Raw genomic sequence first — 21,852 nt, 5'->3', positions numbered from 1 at the left:
AGTGGGAAACTGTTTTAAGAGTGCATGGGTGTTTGACAAGTAGGCAGCCAAACAGGATGGAAAGAACATCCTGAAAGGAGGAAACAGCATGTGTGAACATCCTCAGCTGAGGCAGGGGGAGCCTAGTTCTTATTGTGACCAAAGCCCTGTGATGCCTGGACCTAAATTAAGTTAGGTGCATATGTGTCTTATCTCTCTTATAGACCACATACTTCTTGCGGATAGGGTCAGAATTTTACTCACTTCTGTCACCTTCATAGTACCCCACATTCAGGCCCCACTACGGGACAGGGTCTCTGAGTGACTGCTCTGTCCCAAGACTAGGGCTAGTCCCTTCACACCTGTTATCTCATTAATTCCACAACAGGATTGCCAGGAAGTTACCCAGCTTGATCCCATTTTACACTTGAGGCATATGAAGCTCAGAACATTTGAGTCATTTTGTTTACTAGTACCAAGACAACACACTGGTCATAGCAAACACCCTATTCCAACAACAAAAGAGAAGACTCTGCACATGGACATCACCAGATGGTCAACACCAAAATCAGATTGATTATATTCTTTGCAGCCAAAGATGGAGAAGCTCTATACAGTTAGCAAAAACAAGACCCGGAGCTGTCTGTGGCTCAGATCATGAATACCTTATTGCCAAATTCAGACTTAAATTGAAGAAAGTAGGGAAAACCACTAGACCATTCAGGTATGACCTAAATCAAATCCCTTAAGATTATACAGTGGAAGTGAGAAATAGATGTAAGGGACTAGATCTGATAGATGGAGTGCCTAATGTACTATGGACGGAGGTTCGTGACATTGCACAGGAGACAGGGATCAAGACCATCCCCATGGAAAAGAAATGCAAAAAAGCAAAATGGCTGTCTGAGGAGGCCTTATAAATAGCTGTGAAAAGAAGAGAGGCCAAAAGCAAAGGAGAAAAGGAAAGATATAAACATGTGAATGCAGAGTTCCAAAGAATAGCAAGGAGAGATAAGAAAGCCTTCCTCAGTGATCAATGCAAAGAAATAGAGGAAAACAATAGAATGGGAAAGACTAGAGATCTCTTCAAGAAAATTAGAGATACCAAGGGAACATTTCATGCAAAGATGGGCTCAATAAAGGACAGAAATGGTATGTATTAAGAAGAGGTGGCAAGAATACACAGAAGAACTGTACAAAAATGATCTTCACGACCAAGATAATCACGATGGTGTGATCACTGACCTAGAGCCAGACATCCTGGAATGTGAAGTCAAGTGGGCCTTAGAAAGCATTACTACGAACAAAGCTAGTGGAGGTGATGGAATTCCAGTTTAGCTATTTCAAATCCTGAAAGATGATGCTGTGAAAGTGCTGCACTCAATATGCCAGCACATTTGGAAAACTCAGCAGTGGCCACAGGACTGGAAAAGGTCAGTTTTCATTCCAATCCCAAAGAAAGGCAATGCCAAAGAATACTCAAACTACCGCACAGTTGCACTCATCTCACATGCTAGTAAAGTAATGCTCAAAATTCTCCAAGCCAGGCTTCAGCAACACGTGAACTGTGAACTTCCCGATGTTCAAGCTGGTTTTAGAAAAGGCAGAGGAACCAGAGATCAAATTGCCAACATCCTCTGGATCATGGAAAAAGCAAGAGAGTTCCAGAAAAACATCTATTTCTGCTTTATTGACTATGCCAAAGCCTTTGACTGTGTGGATCACAATAAACTGGAATATTCTGAAAGAGATGGGAATACCAGACCACCTGACCTGCCTCTTGAGAAACCTGTGTATGCAGGTCAGGAAGCAACAGTTCGAACTGGACATGGAACAACAGACTGGTTCCAAATAGGAAAAGGAGTACATCAAGGCTGTATGTTGTCAATCTGCTTATTTAACTTATATGCAGAGTACATCATGAGAAACACTGGGCTGGAAGAAGCACAAGCTGGAATCAAGATCGCCAGGAGAAATATCAATAACCTCAGATATGCAGATGACACCACCCTTATAGCAGAAAGTGAAGAGGAACTAAAAAGCCTCTTGAGGAAAGTGAAAGAGGAGAGTGAAAAAGTTGGCTTAAAGCTCAATATTCAGAAAACGAAGATCATGGCATCTGGTCCCATCACTTCATGGGAAATAGATGGGGAAACAGTGGAAACAGTGTCAAACTTTGTTTTTTGGGGCTCCAAAATCACTGCAGATGGTGACTTCAGCCATGAAATTAAAAGACGCTTACTCCTTGAAAGGAAAGTTATGACCAACCTAGATAGCATATTCAAAAGCAGAGACATTACTTTGCCAACAAAGGTCCATCTAGTCAAGGCTATGGTTTTTCCAGTGGTCATGTATGGATGTGAGAGTTGGACTGTGGAGAAAGGTGAGTGCCGAAGAAATTTGGACTGTGAAGAAAGCTGAGTGCCGAAGAAATTGATATTTTTGGACTGTGGTGTTGGAGAAGACTCTTGAGAGTCCCTTGGACTGCAAGGAGATCCAACCAGTCCATTCTAAAGGAGTTCAGTCCTGGGTGTTCTTTGGAAGGACTGATGCTAAAGCTGAAACTCCAGTACTTTGGCCACCTCATGAGAAGAGTTGACTCATCGGAAAAGACTCTGATGCTGGGAGGGATTGGGGCCAGAAGGAGAAGGGGACGACAGAGGATGAGATACCTGGATGGCATCACCCACTCGATGGACATAAGTTTGAGTGAACTCTGGGAGTTGGTGATGGACAGGGAGGCCTGGCATGCTGTGATTCATGGGGTCGCAAAGAGTTGGACACGACTGAGTGACTGAACTGAACTAAACAGAACTGGGCTTAGAGCCCAGTTATTTTCCCTTCCCTTTCCCTCTTTTTTCACCTCATAAAGGCCATAATGACTCCTGAGAGTCAGGAAACTGAATTCTGTAGTTGAATCTGTCATGGACTGACTTCTGGGTGACCTTGGTCAAATCACAAACTTCCCGAGCCTCAGTGTCCTCATGTGAAGAGCGAAGAGTGGTGTATGTGGAATCGATGGTGCTTAAGGCCACTTATCTACACAAGATGCCTGTGGTTCTGTCCCTCTCACCTGTACTCTTGTTCTTAAAGACGGTCCTTGCCTGCCTCTTTTTTCATGACCATATTCCAGCGTACAAAGCCAAGAACTCTCCGTTCCTTAGGGTAGGGGTAGGTAAGGGAGTTTCCCTGGCCCCCAGCCCTTCACCCGCAAGGATGTTCTGATTCAGAACTCTTCTTTGGTGGCAGCTCTGACTCCAGCCTCTCCTTCTGTCCCCACAGCTGACCAGGTATATGGAGACCAGGACATGCATGAGGTTGTTCGAAAGCACTGCATGGACTATCTGGTGAGACCTTGCAGAGACCTTGGGGCGAGGGCAGAATGGAGGATCTCTTCTCCACATAGACATTGATCCTCTGATCTTTTCTGCAGATGAAGAATGCTGACTACTTCTCCAACTATGTCACAGAGGACTTTACCACCTACATCAACCGGAAGCGGAAAAACAACTGCCATGGCAACCACATTGAGATGCAGGCCATGGCAGAGATGTACAACCGGCCCGTGGAGGTGTACCAGTACAGCACAGGTACTTCTGTGGTGGGTAGGTGAGCAGTTGATCACTTGTGGTCTGAGCCTGTTCCACCCAGCCCACTGTGAATCCTGTCTCCTCTTTCTCTGCAGAACCCATTAATACATTCCATGGGATCCATCAAAATGAGGATGAACCCATTCGTGTCAGCTACCATAGGAATATCCACTACAACTCAGTAGTGAATCCTAACAAGGCCACCATTGGCGTGGGACTGGGCCTGCCATCATTCAAACCGGGGGTAAGCATGTCCCTGTGCCTAGAATGGATACTGGAGATAGACCAGAAGACCAGAAATCTCATGCTGGGGCCTCAATTTTGCCCCTTGCCCACAAAAGTGTCCTGTTAACCTCTCTGAGTCGCCTCTAAGGTCTCACTTCTGAAATTAGGAAGTTATCCAAGGTGATCCCTCAGGGCTCATTTTGTGGTCTCAGTTTGCCTGTCTGAGCTGGTTCACCTATCTTTTGTGCCTGTTGAGAGTTGGCATTTTGAGATATGGAGTCAAACTTGGGAACCGTGAACCATGGCTCAGTCTATGTATCTTGGTACCCGCATGGATCCTCCTCCAAACCCCAGCACAGACAGACAGCTGTGGTCACAGAGACTTGGAATGTAGGCCTGGCCCCACCACTTGCTGGCCTTGGTATCTAAGTCAGGTTGTACAAGTGATTTGACTGGCAGCTTGGGTGATACAGAAAGTGCCTAACACTGGGCCTGGTACCTATTAGGTGCTCAGGAAAGGGCAGTAGATTTTCTCAGCACACAGTGACAGATTTTCATTCTCTGTCTCAAACACTTGTCTGTTAGGGATTTTGCTATCTTCTGTTGAGGTTTCACTTCCTACAAAAGTACTCCTGCCTCATTTTAGGAAACACACCCTAACACCAACACACCCTCCAACATAGAGGTTTTTTGATGTGGACCATTTTTAAAATCTTTATTGAATTTGTTAGAATATTTCTTCTGTTTTATGTTTCAGTTTTTTTGGCTGATAGGCATGTGAGATCTTAGCTCCCCAACCAGGGATCAAACCTATACCCCCTGCATTAGAAGGTGAAGTCTTAACCCCTGGACCACCGAAAGTCCCCATAGAGGTTTTTTGGTTTCATTTTTTTACATAAACCTTCAATCTCAGAACAGTTTTAGATTTATGTAATTACTGTGATTAGAGAAATCGTATATACTCCACTGTGATTAACATATTATCATAATATGTTTGTCACAATTAATGAACCAATGTTGATATATTAACTAAAGACCATACTTTGTTCAAATTACCTCAGTTTTTGGGCTTCCCAGGTGGCTCAGTGGTAAAGAATCCACTTGCCAATGCAGGATACACAGGTTTGATCCCTGGGTGCAGAAGATGCCCTGGAGAAGTAAATGGCAACCCATTCCAGTATTCTTGCCTGGGAAATTCCATGCGCAGAAGAGCCTGGAGGGCTTACAGTCCATGGGGTCGCAAAAGAGTCGGACACAAATGTGACCAAACAACAACAGTAGATGATACCTTCAGAAAGGGATAAAACAAAAACAGATTACCTCAGTTTTTCCCCAGTGATCTTATCTGTTCCAGGATCCCATCCAGGATACTGTATTTAGTTGTCATGTCTCCTTTGGCTCCTCCTGGCTGTGACAGTTTCTCCGAATTTCTTTGTTTTCGATGTGTTTACAGACTCTATGACCTTTTCTAGAATGTCATATAATTGGAATCATACAGTATATAGTTTTTTCAATGGCTTCTTTTAGGTAACACTGTGCATTTAAGAGTCACTCCTGACTTTTAGTGGTTTGACCACTTGTGTCTTTTCTTTTTCCTTTTGTTAAACTTGAGTGCCCTAAGTTTTTTTTTAATAGATTTAATTATTTAGAATAGTTTTAGATTTACAGAAAAATTAAGATAGTGCAGAGTTCCCACATACCTTCCTCCCTTTTGCACAGTTCCCACATACCTTCCTCCCTTTTGCACAGTTTCCCTATTATTCACACATCAGATGACTGTAATATATTTGTTATATGAACCAGTATTGATACATTGTTATTAACTAAAAGTCGTCATACCTTTTTATTCTCCTTTGTCTTTGATGGCTTCTCACATTTTCATGTTTTTGGTGACCTTGGCAGTTTTGAAGAGTACTAGTCATGTATATTTGGAGAAGGCAATGGCACCCCACTCCAGTACTCTTGCCTGGAAAATCCCATGGACGGAGGAGCCTGGTAGGCTGCAGTCCATGGGGTTGCTAAGAGTTGGACACAACTGAGCGACTTCCCTTTCACTTTTCATTTTCATGCATTGGAGAAGGAAATGGCAACCCACTCCAGTGTTCTTGCCTGGAGAATCCCAAGGACGGGGGAGCCTGGTGGGCTGCCGTCTGTGGGGTCGCACAGAGTCAGACTCGACTGAAGTGACTTAGCAGCAGTCATGTATATTGTAGGATGTTTCTCTTGGAATTTGTCTAATGTATTTCTCATTAGACTTGAGGTTATGGGTTTTAGAGACGGGGGTCACAGTGGTAATGTGGCATTCTTATCACATCATATCAACAGTATGTAACGTGAACATGATTTGTAACTGTTGATGTTGACCTTGATCATCTGGCAGAAGTAGTTTTATCAAGTTTTCTCCACTGTAAAATTACTCTTTCCCTACCCCGACTCCCTTTTCCATGTTATACTGTGTGGAAGGAAATCATTTATACTCCAAACTTAATTAGGGATTACGGGGACTTCCCTAGTGGTCCAGTGGCTAAGACTCCACCTTCCCAATGCAGGGGGCCCATGTTTGATCCCTGGTCAGGGAACTAGATCCCACATGGTGCAACTAAAAAAAAACCCAGTGCAGCCAAATAAATAGATAAATATTAAAAAAAGAAGTAGGGATTAGGGAATTTCCTGGTGGACTAGTCATTAGGACTCCACACTTTGACTGCCAAAGGCCTGGGTGCAGTGCAGTGCAGTGAAAAAATACAAATAAAAGGTGAAGGTTATACTCCATCTCTTTGAGGGCAGAGTATCTACATAAATTATTTGAAATTCTTCTGCAAGGGAGATTTATCTCATTCTCCATTATTTAGTTAGTCATTTATATCATTGTGGATGATGGATATTTATTTAATACTTCGGGTTATAATCCAGTACTATTTTTATTTTGATGCCCAAGTTTTTCCAGTTTTGGCTATTGGGAGTTCTTTTAGTTGGTTCCTGCATCTTTTTGAAATATCCCCATCATTGTGGTAGTGTTTGTGTGTTTGTGAGGAGGTGTTTTTTGGCTTGTTTGTTTTCATTTTTATTTTATTTTTCATTTTCATTTTTATTTTGAATATTTAACTTTCTGGCACTACAAGGTGCTAGAGGCTCATCTTGTATATTCCTTATCCCATTTCTAGAACCAGCCATTTCTCCAAGGAGCCTTAGTTCCTTTTATTGGAGAATGTTATATTAGAAACCAAGATCTGGGTGCTGAGTATGCTCTTTGCTATTGGGGTATCCTTGATTTAGGCCCTTTCAGCTGATAGAGCAAGAAAATATATGTATAAACTAAACCTGTGTGTATGCACATGTCTAGAAATATTTCTGTAACCTTCTGTATCTGAATGACACCATGGTTCTTACTGATACCTTTAACTGAGGGGCACCATGTTTTAATTTGCAATTCCTAATGACAAATGATGTTGAGTGTCTTTTCATGTGCCTATTTACTCTCTATCTTCTTTGATGAAGTTGTGTGTCTAGACTTTTTTGCCCATTTTTAATTGGCTTATTCTAACAGCATTTTGCATTCTTTTTGGACTGTTATCCCTGGGTAAAAAATTATACTTTACACCATTAGTGTACACACACGTTGGTGTATGGTGTGTATATGTGCATTAAAATAAGTTTTCACTGAACGAAATTTACTTTTATTCCGTGGGATAGGCACTGATACTTTTCATTATTCCTTTTTAAAAAATCTGTTATGTCTCACAGCCTGACACTCTCATACGGTGTTCCACAACTCATAGTACCCCACACCATGCTGACACTGTCCTCTTGTCTACTTAAATGCCCCAATACTCAAATCTACCCTGTGCACACAGGACTCAACTTCTTAGGTGATCTTTTCTCCTTGTCCCATCTGGGCATAGGTGAAGAAGGCCTCAACAACTGAGTCATCAATCGGTGAGGTGTCTTTAAATTCTAACCCTGGCTGGAGGGCACCTGACTGCCCCAGACTTAGTACATCAGTTGAGGTATCTTGGGGGTGGCAGCAGGACTTCTGAATATAGGAATTCGAAATGACAAGTCCCCCAACCCAAGCCTGCCTTCCCCTAGTCCCTGATGAATAGGCAGCCTGTCTAGGGGGTGCTTAGTAAGAGTATCCGCCTTCCTGCCTCTCTTCTGAGCCTGTGAGCCCACCTCCCTAAGCCACTTCTGGCTCTTGGCCAGAGTTCAGAGTGTCACCTCACATCCCTGTTCCTCTCCCACTCCTTGTAGTTTGCAGAGCAGTCCCTGATGAAGAATGCCATAAAAACATCAGAGGAATCATGGATTGAACAGCAGATGCTGGAAGACAAGAAGCGGGCCACAGATTGGGAGGCCACAAATGAGGCCATTGAGGAGCAGGTGGCCCGGGAATCCTACTTGCAGTGGCTGCGGGATCAAGAAAAACAGGCTCGCCAAGTCCGTGGCCCCAGCCAGGTGGGTCCTGGGGTCTGTCACTAGCCCGGCGAAGAACATGTTACTTCCCATGTTCTGTCCCCAAACAGGCAGAAACAAACTAAGCGATTCTGACATGTGGGAGAGAAGGAAGATCCTAGCCTTTTCTGTACCTCATCTTGGCCTTAGTCTTGGCATTGTGCCTTAGAACTCTCAACACCTGTGCAGAACAAGCTCTTTTTTTTTTTTAAGGAGTGAGGGAGGGCAGCCACTGGTGGTGAAATGCCAGATTCACGAATAGTTTCAGAGGGACAAGCTTTTGCTGAATGTTCTTGTGTGCCAGACTCTGCTGAGGATGTAAAATCAGGTCCTGCACATTCCACCCTCAGTGATCCTGTCTTTTGATGGGGAGACACATGCATCAGTGGAGCCCTTGACTCTGACTGGAAGACCAGTAGAGGTAGGGGGTCTGGTCAGTCTTCACATAAAAAGGTTGAATTTTTAGGGCAGGGAGTGAGGCAGGGCAGCCAGGTATTTGAGGAGTCACAAGGAGTTTATAGAGTGATTAATAGATGTTGGCAAGAGCTGACTCATTCGTTGAACAAGTATTTATTTCAGGTCTATGCCAGGCACTGTTCTTAGTGTATAGGAGTACATTGGTGAGCTGGGCAGTCCCAGGTCTGTCTTTGTGGTGCTTCCATTTATGCAGAGTGGAATGAAATAAACATAATGAATAAATCAGTTGAGAGGTGGTATGGATGAAAGATGTAGAGCAGGGTAAAGGGGATGAGTAGGACTGAGTAGGGCTGGGAGTTCACAGTATTAAATAGCATGGTCAGAGTTGGCCTCAGACCAGGTGAGATTTGAGCGAAAACTTGCAGAGGTGAGGGAATTACGTGCCTATACCAGGGAAGACAGAGGACCAGCTAGAGCAAAGACCCTGAGGTATGTGCACAGCTGGTGTGATTTGGAAGCAGCCTGGAGGTCAGTGTGGCAGAACAGAATGTAGTAGTAGATGGAGTCGGAAAGGTGGGTGTGCCGTATTGGAAGGGGCTTGTGACCTTCCAGTGTGGCCTGTGGTGAGGACTTTGGCTTTTCTTCTGAGTGAAGCGAAAATGATGAGAGGGTTATGAGCAGGAAAAGAGTGGGAATTTAGAATTTAACAGGATCCTTCTGACTGCTGAGTGTAAAATGGAGTTGAAGGGGCAAAGGTGGAAGCAGGAGACCACCAAGGAAAAGATGACTATAGTAGCTCTGATGATTGATGGTAGTACTGGCTAGGGAGGCAGTCAGAAGGGGATAGAGTCTGGATCTATTTTGAAGGTGGAGTAACAGGTTTCTTGTCAGACTGGCTGTAAAGGTCTGAGAGGGGCTTTAAAGTGCTTACCTTGATCCTGTGGTCCATGATGTGACCATTATTGGTAGCCTATGTAGAAGGTATTTCATAGCCAGGATTCTGGGAGGGAGTGAGCCCTTTGGGAATGGGGCAGAGGACAGTTGCAACTGCTATTGGTCTTTACCACCACCTTCCTCACCACAGCCCCGGAAAGCCAGTGCCACATGCAGCTCTGCCACAGCAGCAGCCTCCAGCGGTCTTGAGGAGTGGACCAGCCGGTCCCCAAGGCAGCGGAGTTCAGCGTCGTCACCTGAGCACCCTGAGCTGCATGCTGAGCTGGGCATCAAGCCCCCTTCCCCAGGCACTGTCTTAGCTCTTGCCAAACCTCCTTCACCCTGTGCACCAGGTCAGTGACTTGCTGATAGGGAGCATGCAGGGGTCAGGAAGTTCTGCCTAGGCCCTGAGCCCTGCCTTTGACTGTCTGTCTGCCCCAGGTACAAGCAGCCAGTTCTCGACAGGGGCCGACCGGGCTACTTCCCCCCTCGTGTCCCTCTACCCTGCTCTGGAGTGCCGGGCCCTCATTCAGCAGATGTCCCCCTCTGCCTTTGGTAAGCCTCTTCTATCTAGGGTCTAGGGGCCAGCTGGGAGTTGGGGAGAGATGGAAGAAGCAGCTGGTCCTGAAAAGGGGGCTTCTGGAGCCTCTGGACATCTCCTCAGGAAAAGAGAGTTTTTCAGGCCCAAGAGTCTGTCCCAGAGGGGATGAGTGGGGTTTTGTAGGCTCAGAGGAGCCTTCTCCTTAGAGAAAAAAGTGGTAGGGGTCTGAAGGGGATCTCTCCAGAGCCAAGAATCAGCAGAGGGCAAGGAGAAAGCAGGCTTAAAGTGCTGTGTCATTCTTTTCCCCTTCCTCTTGCCCAGCAGGTCTGAATGACTGGGATGATGATGAGATCCTAGCCTCGGTGCTGGCAGTGTCCCAACAGGAATACCTAGACAGTATGAAGAAAAACAAAGTGCACAGAGACCCACCCCCAGACAAGAGTTGATGGAGACCCAGAGACTGGAGACCATTTCCCAATCCCCACCACTCCTGCCCTCTGGTGCCACCCCACCTTCTTTGGCTTTCTTCCCTCTTGCCTTCTTCCTTCTTTCCGCTTCTTTCGCTCCTCCCCACTTCCCTCTGGCTGGCCCACCCCTGCGCACCCTCTCATCGCTGCCACCACCACCATCATCATCTGTCTCTTCGCCAGCTGATGTGCCCTGTTTCCCCTGCACAGCACCATCCCTGCATTCCACAGGGGACTTGGGCAAGGGTGCTGAAGGTAGGCGAGGGGCACACAGAGACAAACCAACTGGCAGCCAGGCAGCCCCGGAGGAGAGACAGCAAAGTCTCCCTGCCCCCTATTCCTTCCAAGATCAGAAACTTGTCACCCTACCTTCACAAATGATACCAGGGAGGTGGGAGGAAGAAGTGGGAAAAAATCCCCTTTCCAGTACCCTTAAAAGGTCTGAGCCTTCAATATTGAGGTTTTTCTTTATTAAAATATACTTTTATCTTATAAAATCAATCAGTGATGTAGACAACAGATTGGCTCTATGAAGGTGACATCTCTCTGGTTTGGAGGCAGGTAGGCCACAGGGCACAAAGATGTGGTTGAGGAACCTGGCCTCCAGCTCTGTGGAGATGGGCAGGATCTAGAGTATAAGCCAGGGTGGGGTGGGAGGGCAGGAAGGGGCAGGTGTCAAGTGGGCTTTGGACAATGAGACTCTGACCTCGCTGCATTCCTTATGCTTCCACCACCACCACCAGTCTTTTTGGAATCTCAGGGTGGGGGGTACTTTTGAGAATCATGGCTGTCGCCCAGGATTTGAGTGTGGGGGGTGGGAGCAACCTCGGCAGATGGGGCACCCATGCCTTGCAGGTGTCAACAAGATCCACCATCTGTAATGTCCTTGGCACAATAAAACCAAATGTCAGTTTCCCCTGAGCGCCTCTGTTCTGTGTGGGGCAGGGGGTGGGTGAGCCTTTTGGTCAGAGGCGGTGATGGCACAGACCTTGGCTTGACTTCTAAGGGCTATATGCTCTCCATTGGGGTCTCTCTGGAGGCCCAGAGTTTGTTCATACTTGATTCATTGCTTACTGAATCAGCCTTTGGACCTGTTACCACCAAGAAAGCTCTGTCTTTGCCCACTGCCCCTGCCTCAGTATTGGCACAGGATGTAGCCTGCCCACCCTATTTCCTGGGGTGTGATGGGAACAGAGAATTGAACTTGATGGCAGGGACTGAATGTCCCAACTTCTCTGCCTGCCTCTAGCCCCAATACATTTGCTGTTTCATTGTGAGTATTTGATGAGGAAATGCTTTGGACCGGCACAACAGTCGCTTCATAGCAACCTGAGTTTAGTGGAAGTGACCAGGGGGTGGACCCCCCACACAAGCACACTGGGTTTTAGAAATTGAGGAATAGCTATACCTTTTTTATTCATGTTCCCAGTTCTCTTGACACTTCTGTCCCTGCCCTTCCTAGAGATAAAGCCAAGGCAAAGAAGGATGGCTGGCCCCAGGTTTTTCAGTTGTTTTTTTCAGTGTCCCTCAATAATGGGGTCCCTGTGGAAGGATGTATGTCCAGCTCTGCAGATGAGGATGTGGCTATCTGCAGGTGTCTCTGGAATCCACTGGTTAAGCACTGTGTTGGAGAGTTGGTTTAAAACCGGCTTTTTCTAACTATGTGGCTTTGGTCAAGTCGCAGGCTCTCTGAGTTTCAAGTGTCCCACGTATAGGACAGGAGTGATAAATATCTACTACCTCACGCTCTCTCTGTTGTGAGCATTGAGAGAGTGTATATGGTCAACATAATGAATGACGGCACGGTGCCTGGCACATTCTGAGAGCTCTAATGTTAGCAGGTATTATTTATTATCTTAAAGTTGAAGTTTCTGTACTATTTGGCCCCTGACTACTTCATTTTGCCTCTCTGTCCAGTTTTCCTTGGCCTCCGCCTGGAATTTGCCCTTCCTCTGTCCCAAGCCTCCAACTTTGTCTTTCAAGATGGGTAGAGGGTCTCCTGAGAAGCCCTGTGTGACCCCATTTACATTCTCACCTTTATCTACAGATATGTCTTTACTTCTTCTCCGGTAACTGTACTATCAAATTCCTGGGCAGGGCTATGATGCCTGACTTAACCTGTGTATCTCTTAGTATCTGCACCCCCTCTAGGGCCTTGTAGGCTTACAGTAGACCCCTAATAAATGTTGGATGAATAAGGGAGAGTACCTGTGTATATTTGCTTTTTGAGTGTTTGTGTGTGAGAGAGACTGGTGAGTCTAAGCCTTTGTGCATCTCAGAGTGTCTCTAGTTGTGTGTGAGATGAGGGCTTGTTTCCAGGTGTGTCAGATGGGGACTGCGTGTGGGACTCAATCTCTGACAGTTTGTGTCTGTTTCTGAGACAAGTGCATGTCTGTGTGGGTCTGTCTGTGACAGTGCATCTGTGGTTTCTTTCCGATAGGGTGGATGAATGTCCGTTTGTATTCCTGTGACAGATTCTGGGTAGCTATTTCTGGATAGTTTGACAGTGCTGCATGTCTGCTGGTGTGTGTGTGTGTGTGTGTGTGTGTGAGAGAGAGAGAGAGCAAGCAACTGACTGGGTGGATCCGTGTCTGTTTTTGTGATACTGCCTATCTGTGGCTCTATCACATAAGTATATGTATGTCTTTGGAGCAGTGCATGTGTGTCTTGAGCGTCTGTGTGTCTTCCTGTGACAGACTTTGGGTCTCATTTCTGGAATAGTACTAGTCTTTCTGTGACACTGCATGTCTGATGGTACAAGTATCTTTGTGACAAGTTTTGGTGGTGTGTCTGACGGGACATTTTTGTGTCCTTGTCATATGGCAGTGTAGGTGTATGTGAATCTGTCTGGAGTGCCTTTCTGTAACTGCGTCTCTGGTGTCATGCTGGGACATAACTGGCAGCATGCCTGCTTGACAGTGGATTTCAGTCTCTGTGACAGTACATATCTGTATGTGTTTAGGACAAGCTCATGGGAATGTGGCAATGTTGTGTATTTCTCACATGGTACTTCCCTGTGTGTGTGTCTTTGGAGTGCATGTCTGTCTGCCTGCAGCATGAGGCCTGTTATTTCCAAATTTGTGGCTAAGGGTATTTTATCACCCTTCTGAGCTCCCGCGGTCCCTGTGTGTGTCTCATCCAGAAACACATCCCAAGCCACCACCGCTCTGGCTTGCTCCCACCTGCAAGAAGCACCCCTCCTCACTATTCCAGAATCTGTACTTGCTGACTGGGCTCATGGCCAGGTCTAGCCAGGTCTGTCTACATTAAGGGCTCCACAGCAGTGGTGGTCAGATTAGTCCTCCCTAACGGCTGAACAGGTTCTTCAAGGATCCCTGGCTTTACTTCCCGGGCGGAGGCCACCTGTCGCCTAGAGGGCTCTGGACCTGGTTTGAAGAGTACCCTTCGGAGAAAGGGTCATGGATAATCACAGGCTGATTCTTAGAAGCCTTAGAAGGCCTGGCATTATCTCTGCGCTAGTCTCGAGGCAGTGGCGGCCAACCAACTTCCTAGGAAAGGGGGCGGTGTATTTTTTTAAGTTTATATCTGCACATACAGACACACAAAAACAACGCCGCGCAACCAAAACAAACCCGGTTGCTGCGAAAGGGATTCCTAAAACCAGTTTCCTCTCCACACGCGTCCCCCTCATGTGCATGCAGACCCCGCCCCACGGAAGATACGGGCATGTATTTGCATAAGGGGGTACTTGAAACGTTGAGGGTGGTATGCAAATAAGAGCTGGTTCCGATTGGCTGGGGTACAGCAGGTGCTGAGTCCGGATTGATCAAAGACAAGTGGGAGGGGCCGTCGCCCCGGGCGACTCTCTCGGGAGGCGCGTGCCCTGTCTCAGTAGCGTCAGGGCTGGCGCGCGCGGCGAATCTTAACATTGCGCTCTTTGCTGGCCCTTCTGGGCCACCAGTCTCCTTACCTTCCATCCTGGCGCCCCCTAGTCCAGGTTCCCCGGACTCACTGCCCCGGGCGTCCACACCCTGCGGGCTCAGCGGGCTCAATCTGCGCAGCTCCTCCTCCATGTTGACTAAGCCTCTGCAGGGGCTCCCGGTGGCCCCCATGACGCCTACGCCGCTGCCAGGTGAGAGAGGCTCCCCCTAGTGCAACCAGGCCAGGCGGGCTGCAGTGGTTGAGGGCGGCGCGGGGGGGGGAGGGGAAAGGGTCTCGGGTCGCGGCCAGCCTTAGCACGCCGCGACCCTGACTTCCTTGCCTCCGCCTGCGTAGGAGGCAAGGATCGGGAAGCGTTCGAGGCCGAGTACCAACTCGGCCCCCTTCTCGGTAAGGGGGGCTTTGGCACCGTCTTCGCAGGACATCGCGTCACAGACCGACTCCAGGTACCCACCACGAGGGTCTTGGGAGAGCCAGGTGTGTGTGTGGTGGTGGCGGGAGCCCCGGGGCCGGGATGCTAATTGACCACGGAATGAGCCTACACTGTGTGAGTGGTAGGGTCATGAGGGCCGGGATCCGGTTGTTGAGGGTGTCCGAGTGCGCGCGCGCGCGCGTGTGTGTGTGTGTGTGTGTGTGTGTGTGTAAGTCCTGGTGGGTATATGGGGGAAGGGAGAATTTTCAGGGCAAGAATTCTGGAGGTCCAGGGGAGTGAGACTGGGGAGTTGGGGGGTCATGAGGACTCTAGACCTTGGGATCTGGGAGAGGTGTATATATGTGGGAAGGTGGGGACCTAGAGCTGAGATTTTGGGGGATTTTGGAGGCAGGTGTCCAGGGAGGAGTCGTGAGGTCCAGGACCCCGCTACAGGGTTGTGGTATCCTGGGGCTAGATAGGAAGATCAAGGGTTTAGGGTGTTAGGAAGTTCAGAACTCAGCACCTGGCATGGGGGGTCCTGAAGCCTGAGAAGGGAGAGCCCGGGGCCAAAGATGGTGGGAGAGCTGTACTTGGTTTTGGGGACTTGGGAAAAGCTTCAGCTCATTTAGGATTGTGGTTTGGGGGGTGAGGGGGGTGGGACCAGAAAGACTAGGGTGAGGGTCCAGACTGAGAGATGTCTGGGGGTCATCTGCTGGCCCCCTCACCTCAGCCTGCTTCTTCAGGTGGCCATCAAAGTGATCCCCCGGAATCGCGTGCTGGGCTGGTCACCCTTGGTGAGTATCTTTGGAGTCCTTTTTGACCTGGCGACGCCATCTCTGACGATGGATTTCACCTTGATATGGTTTGTATGACTCTTTGGGCCCTGTAACGGTGAGAACACTCCTACCAGTCCATGTTTACTCCCCTATGGTGACATCCACACCTCCATGCAGTTCTCTGACTCACCCCTGTTCCTCTAGAGCCCTGGATTCTCCCCTCCCACCCTCCTTTTTCATCCTCCTCCAAACATTGCCTCGGGGGCTGCCCGCAGGGCATGCTGGTGAGAAAAGAGGGGCAGAGGTCATTGGTTGCCATGGTGATGGTGGCTGCTTCTTTTCCACAGCTAGAGCTCTAACGGACAACTGGGCGGGTCTGGGCAAGTTGTAGGGGCGGGAGTGCCCCCTGGTGGGCTATAGGGAAACTGCGCCTGTGCAGGCTGTGCGACGCAGAGGGAAAAGGTGCGCCTGCGCAGTAGCGGGATTTTTTTTTCAGCCCCGTGAGAAAACCTGTCTGCGACTGTGCGTGTCAGTAGATTGGCCGGGAGAGGGCCCCACCTCGGGCAGGAAGACTGCTTCTGGTAGTCCGTGTGTCCCCGCAAAGCTTCTAGCGTGGGGTGGATTTTGTGGCCAGTAACATGTATGCCTTTTATTGAGCACTGACGGTATGCCTCAGATTTTGTTTCATCGTAAAAGCTTACTATGTTCCAAGCTCCACTAAGTACTTGTATTCAACACAGTTTTAAGTGCTCAGTGATAGTGACAAAATATCATATGTTGACAGTATTGAGTTCTTGTTTATGCCAGTTCCCTTGCAATTAATTACTTTTAGCTATTTAACAAATGTATTTTAGCACTTAGAATGTGCCAGGCACAGTTCTAGATACTTGGCAATATATTACATTTATTGAGCGTTCTTTTTGCACGAATCCTTTTCTAATTGATTTCACCTATTTAACAACTATACCAGGCACTGTTTCAGTGTTTGAGCTGTGTCAGTGAACAAAGCAGATAAACCGTTACACAATAATAGTATTTATTGAGCACTGTGTCAGATCCTATGCTGCTGCTGCTGCTGCTGCTGCTGCTAAGTCGCTTCAGTCGTGTCCGACTCTGTGCGACCCCAAGGACAGCAGCCTACCAGGCTCCCCTGTCCCTGGGATTCTCCAGGCAAGAACACTGGAGTGGGTTGCCATTTCCTTCTCCAGTGCATGAAAGTGAAAAGTGAAAGTGGTCGCTCAGTCGTTCCCGACTCTTAGCGACCCCATGGACTGCAGCCTACCAGGCTCCTCTGTCCATGGATTTTCCAGGCAAGAGTACTGGAGTGGGGTGCCATTGCCTTCTCCAGATCCTAAGCTATGAAGTGCTTTTTATCTATTTAACAAACATTTATCAAGCACCTACTGTGTGTAAGGTGCTATTCTAGTTTCTTTGGAGATATCAATAGACAAAACAGATAAATTACTGCAAAGTAGTGTTCATCAGTTGCTTCTGCTGAAGGCTTTTGTTAAGAATCACTTTCATTTATTCTTCAAACATTTACTGAGGAAATTCCCTGGTGGTCCAATGATTGACAGTCGGCACTTCCACTGCTACGGCTCAGATTCAGTCCCTGGTTGGGCAACTAGAATCCGACAAGCCACAGGGTGTGGCCAAAATAAAGAAAAATTTACTGAGCTCCTATTACATGCCAGATGTGCATAGACTTTGACTTTTAAAATTTTTTTGGCTTATTTTTAAATTAATTTTTATTGAAGTCAGTTGATTCATAGCATGTTAGTTTCTGGTGTACAGCAAAGTGAATCAGTTATACATATATCCACTTTTTTAAGATTCTTTTCCCATATAGGTCATTAAAGAGTATTGAGTACTGTTCCCTGTGCTATACAATAGATCCTTATTAGTTATCTACTTTATATATAGTAGTGTGTATGTGTTGATCCCAATCTTCCAATTTGTCTCTCCCCCACCCCCACCATAGGCTTTGGCTTGAATCAACTTCCCAATGGCTATATGAGTTTAAGCCCTTAAGATGAGAGAACTGTGGGCCCAGAAGGAAGGGGGTTGCTTAAGGCTACATAGTCAGGAGGCTGAGGACCTATGATTTAAGTTCAGATCATAGATCTGAGAATTCAGCCTCAAAGCTGCTAGCCTGATATCTGTGTTCTCTTTTCTCTCCCTGCTTCCCCCCACAGTCAGACTCAGTCGCATGCCCACTGGAAGTGGCACTGCTATGGAAGGTGGGTGCAGGCGGTGGGCACCCTGGTGTGATCCGCCTGCTTGACTGGTTTGAGACACCAGAGGGCTTCATGCTGGTCCTTGAGCGGCCTCTGCCTGCCCAGGATCTCTTTGACTACATCACAGAGCAAGGCCCGTTGGGTGAAGGCCGAAGCCGCTGTCTCTTTGCCCAGGTAGTGGCAGCTGTTCGGCACTGCCACGCCCGTGGAGTTGTCCATCGTGACATCAAGGATGAGAACATCCTGATGGACCTCCGCCGGGGCTGTACCAAACTCATTGATTTTGGTTCTGGTGCCCTGCTTCATGATGAACCCTATACTGACTTTGATGGTAAGTAAGGCTTCCCTAAATCTCTGTGGAGGGAGTTTTCACCTTTTATCTTTTTGGCCTCTTGACTTTTGACCTCCAGTGCTAGGGTGTTCTGTAACCCTTGATCTATAGTGCACCTTTATAATGTTCTTGGTTTTTAATATTAGGTACTTTCAAGCCTTGCCCTCTAATAAAGTCCATCCTCTGACAGTACCCTAGTCTTGCTCTGGGCTCTTATTCTGATGAGGGGATCCTATTATTATCCTGAGTAGTCTTTTTCTGGTAAGGAGGTCCAACTGTACCTCTTAAGTGCTTTTATTCCAATGAGCTTCTATTCTGGTGAGGGGACCCTGCTCATATAGTGAGTTCTCTTAATTCTAGTGAAGGGACCATATTTCTGGAGAGGGTGGGGCGGGAGAAGGGCATTATCAGAAAATGGTCTAACCTGTGGTTTGCATGCAGGGACAAGGGTTTACAGTCCCCCGGAGTGGATCTCTCGTCACCAGTACCATGCCCTGCCAGCCACTGTCTGGTCACTGGGTATCCTCCTCTATGACATGGTATGTGGGGACATTCCCTTTGAGAGAGACCAGGAGATTCTGGAGGCTGAACTCCACTTCCCTGCCCATGTCTCCCCAGGTGAGACTCAACCCCTCTAGCCCACCAGCCTTCATCCCTCCCAGGGACTGGTGCCCCCAACTCACTGCTAATCTCCTGTGTGCTTCTGATCTACAGATTGTTGTGCCCTAATCCGCCGGTGCCTGGCCCCCAAACCTTCTGCCCGACCCTCACTGGAGGAGATCCTGCTGGACCCCTGGATGCAGACACCAGCCGAGGATGCATCCCTCAACACTCCCAAAGGGGGTCCCACCCCTTTGGACTGGTCCCTACTGCCCTAGTGCTAGCTGGGGCTCCCATTAGTTGAAATAGTCATCCCGTGGCCATGCCACAGGGATAGATGGTTATCTGTTGATCTGGTTTTACAGGTCTCTAAAAATCCAGTGTTAACTAGGGTCAGAGATTGGGGATCAGGGGTAAGAAGACATAACCCAAGTTTGCCCAGTTCCCATTCCCGTCCTTCTAAGGAGCTGTCTTTGTAGAATATATGCTCTCTTATTCTGGAGGGGCTCCTTCTTTGCTTCTCGTTTTGCTAAGGATGTTTATTTGGTTGAGGTTACTTAACATTCTGAACCCCCCGGGACTCTTATTCTGATGAGTAGTAACCCCTACACTGGCACCTCCTGCTACTACCACACAAACTTAGTTTAAATGCTCTAATTTGGGCAAGGGTGCTTTCCTTCCAATACCCCAGTGGCTCTTATTTTAGCAAAGGGACCCTTTCCCCTAGCCTCGGGTCCCCTATTCAGTCAAGCTGCTTGCCTGCCTCAGCCCAGGGTTGTTTATTCTGGGGGAGGTAAGCCCTATTGTTGTCCCAGGGCTTTTTTTTTGGTGAGGGGACCCTACTCTGTTATCCCAAGTGCCCTTATTCTGGTGAGGAGAAACCCCACTATCATGATGTGGGAGGGAATGGGAGATGGACACTACTAGAGTCCACTAGGTTGGGGTGGATGGTTTTTTGGGGGAATGGGGTGGGGGAAATAAGTCTTGTTGTTTGTTCTCCTGGGGCCCCACCCTCCATCTTTTTCAGATTCTTGCTGCCTCCTTCTGAGCCAGGGTTGTCCAGTTGCTGAAATGTAAATACTTATGTATTGGGGAAGGGGAGCTCCAACTGTTATCTTCCTCTTCCTTCTCCCCCTGCCTGGATTATTTAAAAAGCCATGCGTGGAAACCCACTATTTAATAAACGTAATAGAATCAGAAGTGACTGGCCATTTGTAGATGCAGTGAGGCATTCGTGGAGCATCTACTGAATGCTGAACCAAGAGGGAGATGAATTGGATCTCTCCTTTGTCTGCAGGAAGCCTCAGTCTTGTGGTACCATCCTGAAGATCTTTTATGGGTTCATTTAAGGAGGACCACTTTCCAGGTGGCACTAGGGGTGAAGAACCCACCTGCCAATGCAGGAGATGTAAGAGATGTGGGTTTGATCCCTGGGTTGGGAAGACCTCCTGGAGGAGGGCAGGGCAATCCACTCTAGTATTCTTGCCTGGAGAATCCCATGGACAGAAGAGCCTGGTGGGCTACAGTTCATAGGGTCACAAGGAGTTGGATACGACTGAAGTGACCTAGCATGCAAGGAGAACCACAAAGAAAAACTTGAGTTTCCCCTCAACTCATATGTAGCACCCAATATGTGCAGAAGGGCTCCTCTGGAGATATTGTAGACATTGAAGACATCTGGAACACACTCCCAAATCAATGATGGCCAGTTCAGAGGCAGAAAAAAACCCTTTTCCCCAACCCCAGGGGAGGAAATCCTTCCCCATGGGAGAAGAAAAGCCCTTTTGGGGCACTGGTGTGGTGTGGTGGAGGTTGAGCGCTGATAGGAATCCTCCTAGCCCTTGTTTTCTAATAACATCCAAGGTGTAGTCACCTGCTTTGCCCCAACCTTTTCACCTCTCCCTTGTCTTCTTACCTGCTCATCCCTCTAATCCTTAACTCTTGACTTGCTTGCCCTACCCTAATCTTGTCCTGACCTCAGCTGTACCCTCTTGCCATGCTTTCAAAAGATGCGTGCTGCGGGCTAAGTCGCTTGACTCTTTGCGACCCTATGGACCATAGTCTGCAAGGCTCCTCTGTCCATAAGATTCTCCAGGCAAGAATACTACAGTGGGTTGCCATGCTCTCTTCCAGAGGATCTTCCCGACCCAGGGACTGAACCCGTTTCTTACGCTTCTTGCATTGGCAGGCAGATTGTTGACCATGTGCCACCTGGGAAGCACCTAGAATTCCCTGGCGTCCAGTGGTTAGGGCTTGGTGCTTTCACTGCCTTGGCCAAGGTTCAGCCTCTGGTCAGGGAGCTAAGATCCCGGAAAGGCGCGGCCAAAAATAAAGCTAACCCGTAAGCCCCTCACCTCCTGGCTTACCTTTCCCCTTCTCACTTTTCCATTCTAAATGGTGACTCAATTGTCTTCCCTTCTCAGTCTCAACTCTCCTGTGCCTTTTCACTAGTATATCCTCAACTGCCCTGCTCGCTTATCTGCCAGACCCTCACCTGCCCCTGACCCCTCTCACTTCCCTTCCAGAGGCCTGTGGTCTCTCCAGAGGGCGCGGGGTGCGGTGGGGGGTGGGGAGCTCGCCAGAAGAAGGGAAAAGAACTTCAGGCCAACCGGGAAAGACCCAGGAGTTTTGATGCAGAAAGGGCGGTGCCATGAGAAGGTGGCAATGAAGAGCCGAGATAGGAGACGGATAGCGGAATCAATGAGACGAGGACACAGAATGAGCTGGTGATATGGGAAGACGAGGGCGAGTTTAGTAATGGGAATGGGCCAAAGGTTCTGTAAAGACGGCGGGAAACTGAGCCGGCTACGTGCCCAGTCTCCGGATCCGGGTGGAATTTGGAAATTCTGAGGCCGCTTTTAAAACTAGCGGTCAGGACGGACGAGGAGAACCAACAACGCGATCAGCCTCTCGCTTGCCCCACCCCAATTTAGGAGGCCCGGAAGCGGAAATGACGAATGCGGAAGTGACCGGCTGTTGCCGAGGGGACGGG

General features: G+C 48.0%; 2 protein-coding genes across 7 annotated transcripts in view; both read left to right on the top strand.

Moving 5' to 3' along the window:
- Nucleotides 1–11,519, top strand: part of OTUD5 (OTU deubiquitinase 5) — a 28,016-nt gene extending 16,497 nt beyond the window's left edge. For 3 of the 6 annotated variants that reach the window (XM_010821911.4, XM_005228155.5, XM_005228152.5), the window contains 7 exons: nt 3,262–3,326; nt 3,413–3,569; nt 3,665–3,813; nt 8,046–8,249; nt 9,748–9,949; nt 10,038–10,151; nt 10,459–11,519. In XM_010821911.4, coding sequence (XP_010820213.1) covers nt 3,262–3,326; nt 3,413–3,569; nt 3,665–3,813; nt 8,046–8,249; nt 9,748–9,949; nt 10,038–10,151; nt 10,459–10,583 — 1,016 coding nt within the window. In that variant the 3' untranslated portion in view covers nt 10,584–11,519. Of the gene's footprint in view, nt 1–3,261; nt 3,327–3,412; nt 3,585–3,664; nt 3,814–8,045; nt 8,250–9,747; nt 9,950–10,037; nt 10,152–10,458 lie in introns of all 6 variants that reach the window. The other 3 variants (XM_024988166.2, XM_005228153.5, NM_001205638.1) reach the window with 2 other exon arrangements.
- Nucleotides 11,520–14,455: 2,936 nt separating this feature from the next.
- PIM2 (Pim-2 proto-oncogene, serine/threonine kinase) lies at nt 14,456–20,057 on the top strand. The gene is made up of 6 exons (NM_001206378.1): nt 14,456–14,697; nt 14,841–14,950; nt 15,660–15,710; nt 17,888–18,260; nt 18,702–18,878; nt 18,975–20,057. The coding sequence occupies exons 1-6, from the start codon at nt 14,637–14,639 to the stop codon at nt 19,136–19,138; spliced, it is 936 nt and encodes a 311-aa protein (NP_001193307.1). The 5' UTR covers nt 14,456–14,636; the 3' UTR covers nt 19,139–20,057.
- Nucleotides 20,058–21,852: the final 1,795 nt, after the last annotated feature.

This window comes from Bos taurus, chromosome X (assembly GCF_002263795.3).
Source record: "Bos taurus isolate L1 Dominette 01449 registration number 42190680 breed Hereford chromosome X, ARS-UCD2.0, whole genome shotgun sequence".
Lineage (NCBI taxonomy): Eukaryota > Metazoa > Chordata > Mammalia > Artiodactyla > Bovidae > Bos > Bos taurus.
This window is presented reverse-complemented; position numbering and strand designations above follow the sequence as displayed.